The sequence below is a fragment of the Centropristis striata genome, chromosome 2 (genome assembly GCF_030273125.1).
Source record: "Centropristis striata isolate RG_2023a ecotype Rhode Island chromosome 2, C.striata_1.0, whole genome shotgun sequence".
NCBI classification, from domain to species: Eukaryota; Metazoa; Chordata; class Actinopteri; order Perciformes; family Serranidae; genus Centropristis; species Centropristis striata.
In genome coordinates this window covers 17,802,205-17,814,019 of record NC_081518.1, presented here as the reverse complement: position 1 = coordinate 17,814,019, position 11,815 = coordinate 17,802,205, and the positions used below count along the sequence as shown (strand labels likewise).

The following is an 11,815-nucleotide window of genomic DNA, read 5'->3' as shown; positions in this document are numbered from 1 at the left end:
AATCAGAAGGTCATGGGAATAAAGACATGTAGCAAACATGTCTTCAAGCACTTGGAGGGTTTAAATATTTAAATATAATTGCTGCTTTAAAGAGAAATGAGAGTGTGTTGTGTTTTCAATAATTGTGCCTTTATTTTGAAATCCCCTCCTATGCTGTGCGTGCTGCGTGCCGCCGGCCAGCTCTTCACAGGTCGGACCCGCCCCTTCGTCTTGTGACCGGCAGATTCCACAGCCAATGAGAACATACCATCTGTAAACATGGCGCCTGACTTCAGGTGGAGTTGTATAGTGCTCCTTATGTGCACGTATTTGCTTTGTATATTAGCAACTGAAAGCAAAGATAAGCCCAAAAAGAAGAAGGATATCCGAGACTACAATGACGCAGACATGGCCCGGCTCCTGGAGCAATGGGAGGTAACGTTACGTCCACATGAGACTTTTCATTCAGTCTGCCTTCAAACAGCCTAGCTACAACTAGCCTAGCAGTTAGCTTGGTGGAATAATCATGCATCACCAGAAACATGCAACTCCTCAGTATGTCCGCTAACACTGACCCTTTATCAACATCATTAGCATCATTGTTCGTATCAGCTGCTAATCTGGGAAAGATAAGACAAGAAATGTATTATTGATTGATTAGGTGAGGCCAACCAAATAGACTCAACTCATTCAATCACTAAACTGTGTTCACTCACTTGGTTTATTAGATCATGTGTGCTCCTGCTGACCAGTCTGACGGTTATCACTCTCTGTACTGTATCAGTGGTGGCTGAGTAAAAGAGCTAAATGTACCGTTTGGAGTACCAACACTGTAGCAGAAAAACATCTCAACGTGTTCAATGTGTATTATTCTGTACTGTCTTTAACCTCTTTACACGACCAGCGATATCAGTAGCAGCTGTATTCACTATTCTGCCCTACAAAGTCTAACTGCAGTAACTACACAAAGGGTCAAACTGAGAAAACCTGCTTTAAAGTTTTTATTTTTTTTTATTTTTAACTGGACAGCCAAATGGGTTATAGATAGTTAAATTATATGACACTTATTTCTACATGTATTAATGATGTAATTTTTATGCTAAAAAATCATGATGACTTATTTGACCTTTGACCCCAAAAATGTAGTTACTGCACTCCTTACTGCAAAACCAGTGCAGTGACGACAACATTGTTGTCTTCTTTCAGCTTTTATATTTAGTTTTCAGTGAATAAACATTTAGAAATTGATTTTGTTATAAATGTATTTAAGTGTTTAACAATTCTATTCAAAGATTTGTGTATTTTAGACTTAATATTATAAAGTATTGTGATATTTTAGTCTTAATATAATTTTATCTTAATTTCCTTATCAAATAAACTTATAATTTCTATTTTTCTTGTCTTCACTATTTACCACAATGGAGTAATACAAGACTACAGGGTTTTATTTTCAAATTTGTATGTGTGTGTGTGTGTGTGTGTGTATACAGTGCATACGGAAAGTATTCACAGCGCTTCACTTTTTCCACATTTTGTTATGTTACAACCTTATTCCAAAATGGATTCAATTCATTTTTTCCCCTCAAAATTCTACACAAAATACCCCGTAAAGACAACTTTAAAAAAGTTTGTTTGAGATTTTTGCAAATTTATTAAAAATAAAAAACGAAGAAATCACTTGTACATAAGTATTCACAGCCTTTGCGATCAAGCTCAAAATCTAGCTCAGGTGCATTCTGTTTTCACTGACCATCCTTGAGATGTTGCTACAGCTTAATTGGAGTCCACCTGTGGTAAATTCAGTTTATTGGACATGATTTGGAAAGGCACACACCTGTCTATATAAGGTCACACAGTTAACAGTGCATGTCAGACCACAAAACAAGCATGAAGTTGAAGGAATTGTCTGTAGACCTCTGAGACAGGATTGTCTCGAGGCACAGATCTGGGGAAGGGTACAGAAAAATTTCTGTTGCTTTAAAGGTCCCAATGAGCACTGTGGCCTCCATCATCCGTAAATGGAAGAAGTTTGGAACCACCAGGACTCTTCCTAGAGCTGGCCGTCCCTCTAAACTGAGTGATCGGGGGAGAAGGGCTTTAGTTAGGGAGGTGACCAATAACCCGATGGTCACTCTGACAGAGCTCCAGCGTTCCTCTGTGGAGAGAGGAGAACCTTCCAGAAGGACGACCATCGCTGCAGCACTCCACAAATCAGGCCTGTATGGCAGAGTGGCCAGACGGAAGCCACTCCTTAGTAAAAGGCACATGGCAGCCCGCCTGGAGTTTGCCAAAAGGCACCTGAAAGACTCTCAGACCATGAGAAACAAAATTCTCTGGTCTGATGAGACAAAGATCGAACTCTTTGGCGTGAATGCCAAGCGTTATGTTTGGAGGAAACCAGGCACCGCTCATCACCTGGCCAACACCATCCCTACAGTGAAGCATGGTGGTGGCAGCATCATGCTATGGGGATGTTTTTCAGCGGCAGGAACTGGGAGACTAGTCAGGATTGAGGGAAAGATGAATGCAGCAATGTACAGAGACATCCTGGAAGAAAACCTGCTCCAGAGCGCTCTTGACCTCAGACTGGGGGGACGGTTCATCTTTCAACAGGACAACGACCCCAAGCACACAGCCAAGATATAAAAGGAGTGGCTTCAGGACAACTCTGTGAATGTCCTAGAATGGCCCAGCCAGAGCCCAGACTTGAATCCCATTGAACATCTGTGGAAGGATCTGAAAATGGCTGTGCACCGACGCTCCCCATCCAACCTGATGGAGCTCGAGAGGTTTTGTAAGGAGGAATGGGCGAAACTAGCCAAAGATAGGTGTGCCAAACTTGTGGCTTCATATTCCAAAAGACTTGAGGCTGTAATTGCTGCCAAAGGTTAGAATACTTATGTACATATTATTTTTTCGTTCTTTATTTCTAATGAATTTGCAAACATTTAAAAAAAACTTTTTTAAAGTTGTCATTATGGGGTATTTTGTGTAGAATTTTTAGGGAAAAAAATTAATTGAATCCATTTTGGAATAAGGCTGTAACATAAAGAAATGTGGAAAAAGTGAAGCGCTGTGAATACTTTCCGTATGCACTGTATATATATATATCCATAGCAGGCAGTGGGAAGTGCAATAACTGAGATGGATTTTGTAGTATCATTATTTTTCTGAAATAAAGCAATGAAATCTAAAACTTTGCCACAAGATAAAACGGACATCAAGGAGTTCATTTTTAATTATAACTCAATTTTGACCAAAAATGTAGTTACTGCAGTAGTGAGACTTTGTTGGGCAGTATAGACCAATGACAATAAAATAATGACTTTCACTCCAGTTTTTAAGATGCTTACACACTGAATGATTTACAGAAATACTGAAATATACAGCTAAAAACAAGGACAGCAAAGGGTCTGTTATTAGCATAGGTCTGTTATTGTGAACGACTACGAATGTAAATGAATGAGTATAGAATGAGTGAAGTACTGGAACACTTTATATACAGTGCATAAAGTACATAAATGCATGTTTGAATGCATGTTATATACCTATTCGAGGACAGTGTTTTTTTTAACTGTAAATATAGAATTAATGATTGCATAGCATTATTGACACTAAACAGTTAAGTGTTGGTCATTGTTCTGGTGTTAGGAAAGAAACTGTTCTTATGTCTGGTTGTTTGGCCTAACATGCTCTGTAGTGCCTCCCAGAGGGGACAAGTGGCCGCAGGCTGTGTCCAGGTCACTTTATGTTCACCAAACTGTGAACTTTAAACTGGTTTGACACATTTTTACGTCCTTGTAACTCAATCACCAGCCAAACATAAAGTTAGAGCTTTTGGCTAAACTCTTTTCATATATGCACAGTTAGGGCTGGGCGATATATAGATATAAAAATATATCAATATATTTTTTAAATGTGATATGGAATTAGACCATATCACACATATCGATATAGTTCTTTTTTTCTTTCTTTATATACAAATGCTGCCCTTACTAGGGTTTGTCATATTAAGTTCTTTTGTAATGTTCGTTATTTTTTTCTCATAAAAATATATTTATTTAAAAGAAGATTGGCCTATTTTAATTCATACGCTATTTTTATTTAAGATATTTTTTATTCAAATGTGCACTTTGAAGCTTTAAAGAAGCTTTGATTTAAAAAAAAAAAAGTTACTCCTGTTGTTATACAGTATTTATGTTCACTTAAATAAACTGTTTCAATAAAAGTACTTGTGACATGTCATATTTGACTTTGAACATTTGCTCTCACTTTGTGATAAAAATATTGGGATATATATCGTATATCGATATTCAGCCTGAATAAATCTAGATATGACTTTTGGTCCATATCGCCCAGCCCTATGCACAGCGTATAAACACTTTGTAAATTTGTCATTTGATGTTTTAATACAGAAACAGTGTTTCTGATAAATATCTATAATATATACTGTAAGGTAAAAAGTAATCAGTTACTCATAGTAATACTACCTGTTCTTTTAGCTTAATGTGCTATGTGTATCAGACTGTTGGGAGATAAACTCTGTCAGAGTTTTGGTTGAATGAGTTGATGTTGGGATGCATAAGAAGGGTTTTGGGTGTGAAGGGTTGTGCTCGGCTGCATGTTGGTGGTATAAAGCAATTACAAAATGGCACACTGTAAAAATGTTTGTAGAAATTACAGTAAAATGCTGTAAAATTGCATCAAAAATAGTGCGTAAAATTAAAAATTGAATATCACGGTAGTAGACAATTTTAATTACCATAAATCAAGGAATAACACAAAACTTTGAACTGTAGAACACACACTGGGTTTTTTTTGTGTGTGAGATTAACCCTTAATAAGGCACTCACTGAAATACGTGCAAATTCCGAATTTCAACCCTAGAGAATATTGGAGGATATTACATACAGCCAGAATGTGTAAAACACAACAACATACGGACCCGGGGGAGAGGGGTAATATTTTGAGAAAAAAGTTACAAATTTATGATAAAAAAAATCTCACATTAACGGTAAAAAAAGTGACAAATTTGTAAGAAAAAAATCTCAAATTAATGGTAAAAAAGTTTACGAGATTAAAGTGGCAAATCTACAAGAAAAAAATATGCAGATTTATGAGATTTTAAAGTGGTGAATCTGCGAGAAAAAAGTTGTTTTTTCACTTTTTTCTCGTAAATCTGTGACTTTTTTCGCGCAGATTTGCCACTTTAAACCTCTTAAATCTGCAACTTTTTTTTCTTGTAACATAGCCTGATCTTTGTTGATTAGCTGGAAGAAATCCATGTGGTTCTACGACCTCACAGAGAGACATGGGGACCCCATTTTGATATCCACTGAAGTTACCAAATACGGTTCTTCGCCCGATAAAGGGTTAATGGAGAAGTACCATGATGACACAAGGACACAAAGACCCTAATATAAAGGGACTACTCGGTCTAAATTAAAAAAAATTCTGATATTTACAATTAAATTTATAGTAGAAAACCCACTCACTGTATTTTTTTTACGTTGAAGTTCTGGCGACCACAGCTGCCAGTATTTTACCGTAAATTAAACATTTTTAGGGCCACGGGGCAATCGCACCGAGCACTGGTCCCATACAGCAATAGCTGTACTGTTATACTGTTGATTTCTTCTTCTTCCTCTTCCGGACGCAATTTCGTCCCGCTACTAGTCCTAAAACTTGAAGAGTTGCAGGACAAATTATACATCAAAACGTGCGGTTTGATCGGGATCGGTGTGCTATTACTTTTCTCTACAGAATACAAATTTTGCCCAAAATTTTGCATTGAAATGAATGGGAGGGCCGAAAAAAAATGAGGGAAAAAGAACAATAAATGGAGATTTTTAAATGTCTACTTCTCCGGCATAATTTCACCTGGAGACTCCATTTAAACTTTAAACAGTAGACACAAGTCTTGTGTATCGGTGTATTAATCCACGTTTCGATAGGTCATATAGTTTTTTATCAATCCCTGTTCAATGACCATGATCATTTTTGATCATTGATGATGATTGGGTGTAGAGGGAGAGACAAAAATGGTCAAAAAATAAATTTGAAAACTGCGCTCCAGGCCGCAAATTCCACTCTACAGAAATAATTTATACATAGAAACGTAGGAAAATTAGTCTTCTCCCTCACAATCCTCTGGTAAAGCTGTCAGAGTTATAGTTTGGGCGTAGGACGCACAGATGCACCACCAACACGCACCAACAGCCTCATTGGCTCCCATATTAAAAACGCAGGAAGATTTCTGAAAAAGGGAGATGTAACAGTTTTTTTAGATCGCTCTAACAAAGCTATTTTTTTCATTTTTCTTAAAAAACAACAACATATGTAGACGTTCAGGAAGAACTCAGGACGCTCAAAGTGAAGTCGGATCAATGATAGGTATTATGGTTTTGCAAAAAATGCTTTCTGTTTGAGGCCAGAAATTCCAGTCTGTCCACCTCTGGCTGCTGTCACTCTTCCAGAACATTCAACAGGTGGTGGCAGTTAATTCTGTTGATAGCTTGATTGCTTTGATCTTTGATGTGATTACAGTTACAGATTCACATACACACACACGAGCGTAAGCACACACACTCCTCACACGCATACACATATACATGCGCACGCACACACACACACACACACACACAGACACACACACACACACACACACATAGATAACTTTATGCGATTTTCGCTACACACACACACACACACACACACACACACATTTTGAGGTTAAAGGGCATAGTTTGAAATCTCTGAAGAGTCTCATCATAGTTTTTTTTACAGTGCAAGTCAGTATTCGCAATTGTGCGTAACCAAAAAAAAACCTAACAAAATTAGTTGCTAATTGTTTTTGGACTATTTACTCGTAAGCATCCTAAACTGACATGACTTACTGTACATGATTTGTCCACAGGAGGATGATGACATCGAGGAAGGTGACCTCCCAGAGCACAGAAGGTCTCCTCCTCCCATTGATTTTGCCAAGGTTGACCCCTCCAAGCCAGAGGAGCTGCTCAAGATGTCCAAAAAGGGAAAGACTCTGATGGTTTTTGCTACAGTGTCAGGGGATCCCACTGAGAAAGAGACGGAGGAGATCACAGGCCTGTGGCAGGGCAGCCTCTTCAACGCCAACTTTGATATTCAGAGGTAGTTACTCTCCCACTTTAATATTTACAGTTTTTCTCAAATGCTAAAACACTAGGGCCAGGACTTTAACGCGTTAATTAAGATTAATTAATTACACAAAAATTAATGCATTATAATTGCATTTATTTTTGCACCACGGAACGTTTCTCACTGGATGAGTTTCAGGCGGACCGATTATACTGGAGCACCAACTAGCGTTCATGAGTTCAGACAACAACAAACCACAGTGAACATGAAGGAAGAAGCTGATGAGAGCGCTTTGGTTGGCCCCGTGGATGATGGGACATTTAGTTACAAAAAACCAACGGATGGAAGCATCGATAAGAGCATGGTTGTGTTGCTATGCAACAAGGAATTCACATATCACCACAGCACATCCAGCCTCAAGTATCACCTCAATGCAGAACATATAGCAGCTAGCGGCTAGTGTGGTAGCTAGCGTGGATTGTGTTTTACTTAAAAAACCAAGTATTCTAGTTTACAGAAGGTCTACCTACCTATAGGCTACCTGAATTTCTGAAATGTACTATATTTCTAAATATGCTATTGCTACACTTAATGGCAAAAATTGCACTGGTCTGTTGGACTTGAACAAAAATAAACTATATTTTTGTTGCTTAAGCTTATGTATTCAGTCATTATTCAATGGTATACTAAAAATCCATGTGAAAAAAATTACTTCTCACTGTTCTCAGGTCAAATATTTATATGTGATTAAAATGCGATTAACTTTGATTAATTAATTACAAAGCCTCTAATTGATTAGATTGATTTTTTTAATCGAGTCCTGGCCCTATAAAACACATTTTTCGAACCCTCCTGTCCTTTTCCCAGAATTCTAAACACAAAACTCTTTTCTCACACTACATTCACAAAACCTCTGATTCTTTTAGCAAAACCATCCCATCGCCTCAAAATAGTTTTACCTGTTCTCAAAACCAAACAATGTTGTTATATCTTGAACTAATTGGTCAAAATAGAAAAACTGCTGAGCAGTCATTGCACACTACACCAAAACATTGGAAACACAGTGTTCAAGGCTTTTAGCTCATGGAGAAATGTTTATTGGTCACATTAAAGTACAGCACATGCATTTTGCATCTCAAAAGTAAAAAAATTAAATAAAAAAAAATTGCACAACTCAGTGGATTCAGCATTTACTCTGCATTGAAACATAGCTACTGTGAAAAAAAATCTATCACATTGAGGAAGTATAGGTTACAGAAATTTGGATTCATATTGAACCATCCTCTCACTCTGACAGCATGGTGAAAACTAACATTATCCCAAATGTTGTCTTAACATGATGAGAGACAAGTGTGATCAATTTTGAATCGTTGTCTTCAATATATGAACCATGTGTTTCATTTGTGTTCATGTTTTGTCACTTGTTACCAATATGTATCACAAGTGCATCACAGTGACAACTGTGTCTTATTGCAGGAGAATTGTGTTTAGAGTTTTGCAAAAGGAATGACTGAGATCTGCAAATAGTGTTTTACTAGATGAAGATAGTTTATGGTTTTGTCAAAAGGAAGTTCGATTCGGGGAATAAGTTTAGACAACTGCAATTGAGAAAAACTGTAACACAGTAACACAGTGACATCTGGTGGTTGGTATAAATTATGTCATCTGTTTAAAACTGGGGGCAAAGCACTGACACAATATCTAGCTCAGGGATGGGCAACTTAAATGTGAGAGGGGGCCACAATTTCTCATGGACACTACCACAGGGCCACATATAGGACCGTGGACTTAACCAGATATGATGAAACTGCAATTTTAAATATGTTTACAGTGCAGTAACTTAACATATTTCATGCTCAAATGCATGTATAACAGTATAAATAGGAATATAAAAGGTTTGAAGCAAATAAAAAATAACCACTTACTGTGATTTCTTTTTTTTCAGTGCAAGAGGAAAACATTAATTGCAAGAAGTAATTTTGTGCATTTTTACACTGCACTTTTAAGATTTCATGCTGACATGCATGTAGTTGTACTGAGCATAGACGGATTATCATGACCACGGGCCCTGGACACAAACTCGCCACGGGCCCCTGCCTACACACACAAACAATGTGTGCGCAAAGGCGCTCTTCCCATTATGACATAACAACACCGGGCAACACACAACCACACAACATTACTGTCATCTTAGGTCTGTTTGGTTTGGCACCTGCCACGTACATTACAGCGACTCCTTGGAGTGTCTGTTAGTCCAACCAAACGATGAACAAGACATTTTTACTGAACAAAACGTTCAAATAAACTGTCATTAAGTGAAAATACAGTGAAAGGGTCAAAGTTATGAGATCAAATCGATAAATGTCCTTATTTATATCTGTATAACGTTATATATAACTTTATTGACACGTTGCCGTGGATACGCATTGTTCTGCTTCTCTTCTGACGACGGCTCGCCTTGTCAGTGACCTGTCAATCAAAGCTAGCCACGCCCCTAATCATACGATTCTTTATCTTCTATTTTCTTCTAAATGGGGCCATTATTAGAACTATTGACATCAAATTGTCTTGAAGATCATTTTTACCTAGTGAATGAGACCATAGTGTTGTCCTGAAAATTTTTCTGAAGCTCAATCTCTCTCTCAATCTCCATGCTCAGGCATGGAGATTGCCGCCTGGTTCGTCTTAACTCTAGGTGGTACAAAATCTGTTACGCTTCCCCTAGTGGAATAGCGGTGAACTTCAGTTACTCTATTTAAATTTTTTAAATAATTGGGTACCTCCCCATAAACACTCCTATGTACTATACATAACTGCATCTGAGAGACACGACCCTCCACCTTCAACCATCCCACCTTATCAAAGTGGGACCTTTTATAGTTTGATTTAGTTCACAACACCATATTTTGCATTCTCCCATCTTCTTCCAACATTGCAGACCGCTGAAACATTAAACAGAGCTTAGTTAAGCTATTCATTTTTATTAAACTGTTGTACAGCCATTGAAAAAAGCAGCATTATGGCGGAAGGAAATCTACAATAATTTCTCCACCTTCCGTCCTGCAGGTTCGTGGTGGGCTCCAACAGGGTGATCTTCATGCTGCGGGACGGCAGTATGGCCTGGGAGGTGAAAGACTTCCTGGTGGCCCAGGAGCGCTGTGCAGACGTCACTGTGGAGGGACAGGTGTTCCCGGGAAAGGCTGCCAAGAAGGACGATGCCAAACACAAGCAGCAGAATGAAGTCAACACCAAGAAGAAGAGCAAGAAGAAGACTGAAGGCAAGAAACCAGACCTGGAGGGAAACAGTGCCAGCCATCTGAAACAGGAGCTGTGATGGGATAACTCAGAGCCAAATGACCAATCACAGGTCTCCTCTCTCCTGGCCTTAGACATGCTTATTCTCCCAGCCATCTGTCAGCATTAAAGTGGTTAAAGGGGTGCAGGACCACATGATGATGCAGTGTCAATGGTATAAGTAAAGCAAGAAGTCCTGTTGGGCACATTGAGCTGATGTCATACCTCAGATGTATTGTCTTTCCTCTGCCTCATTAGAAAATGACAATGACAGTGACAAGAACATTTCTTAAGTCGTCCTTTTTCGTCACAGTTGTAACAAGCCAACATGGTCTCACAGGAATCCGTGAATTAGCCAAAGATTTGCTTAACTCAAAATCCGTGGAATAGCCACGGAATCACTCAAATTTCCATGAAACTGACACGGATTTCACTACAATGCAAGTTAATGACAGTCATATCCTGTGGCTATTCCAACATACAAAGTGATTATGTACATTCACTGAGTGAATATTTAGAAAATAAAACTTATATTTCTCTCGCTAGAAATGTGATCAAAATCCATTTTTATGCCGGAACTAAGTCAAAATATTGATTTTTTTCACTAAAAATGAGATGTGTTACCATGTTTTTTGTTCTGACCGCCGGGACCTTGAAAGTCACGCGACTTGGAACAAACCAATAGGAACAAATATCCATGGAATAGCCACGGGATATGACTGTCATTAACTTGCATTGTAGCAAAATCCGTGTCAGTTTCACGGAAATTTGAGTGATTCCGTGGCTATTCCACAGATTTTGAGTTAAGCGAATCCGTGGCTATTTCACGGATTCCTGTGAGACCAGGTTCAGCAAGCTGTTTAAGATCAGCTGTAAAATGAGTGCTGTTGGGTTTCTTCAGTTATTTTGTTAGATTATCACCAAGTGAAAACCAATGTATGGAGATATTATTTGAAAGGTACTCATGTGAGCATTAATACGCTTTTCAATTTTTATGTTAGGTACAGGAAGTATGTTTTTTTTTTGTTTAGTTTTTCAGTGTAGACATGGATTCATTCATCACACCCTGAGATCTAAGTATGTTATGTTCTTTATTCACACCTGGCACCCCGCAAGATTTGATTTAGGGAAAAAAAAGCAGCACACAAATTTTGTGTTTGATTTTTCACTGATTATGAAAATAAATGTTTTATACAATCATATGAGATGTTTGAATCCCATCTGTAACTCCAGTGTGGGCTCACTGCATTTCTTTATCGTTATGGACTTTACTTTGATGGCTCACACACATGCATCACACTCACCTGGATTTAAATGGAGATGGAATGACAATTGAGACAAAATGTCAAAAAAATTGATGTAGAGCAAGCAAAAAAAATTTCATTGATCATAACTTTATGAATATGTGTCTTCAAAAGATAAATGC

The 11,815-nt window shown here is 38.1% G+C and overlaps 1 protein-coding gene across 1 annotated transcript; it reads left to right on the top strand.

The window, feature by feature from the left end:
• The first annotated feature begins 253 nt into the window (after positions 1-253).
• Positions 254-11,591, top strand: mesd (mesoderm development LRP chaperone). The gene is made up of 3 exons (XM_059355796.1): positions 254-414; positions 6,896-7,128; positions 10,162-11,591. The coding sequence occupies exons 1-3, from the start codon at positions 259-261 to the stop codon at positions 10,427-10,429; spliced, it is 657 nt and encodes a 218-aa protein (XP_059211779.1). The 5' UTR covers positions 254-258; the 3' UTR covers positions 10,430-11,591.
• The last annotated feature ends 224 nt before the right edge of the window (positions 11,592-11,815 follow it).

Coding starts and splice junctions, on each gene's coding strand:
- mesd (XM_059355796.1), top strand. CDS start 259: ATGGCGCCTGACTTCAGGTGGAGTTGTATAGTGCTCCTTATGTGCACG. Junction 415..6,895: donor GGCTCCTGGAGCAATGGGAG/GTAACGTTACGT, acceptor ATTTGTCCACAG/GAGGATGATGACATCGAGGA. Junction 7,129..10,161: donor GCCAACTTTGATATTCAGAG/GTAGTTACTCTC, acceptor TCCGTCCTGCAG/GTTCGTGGTGGGCTCCAACA.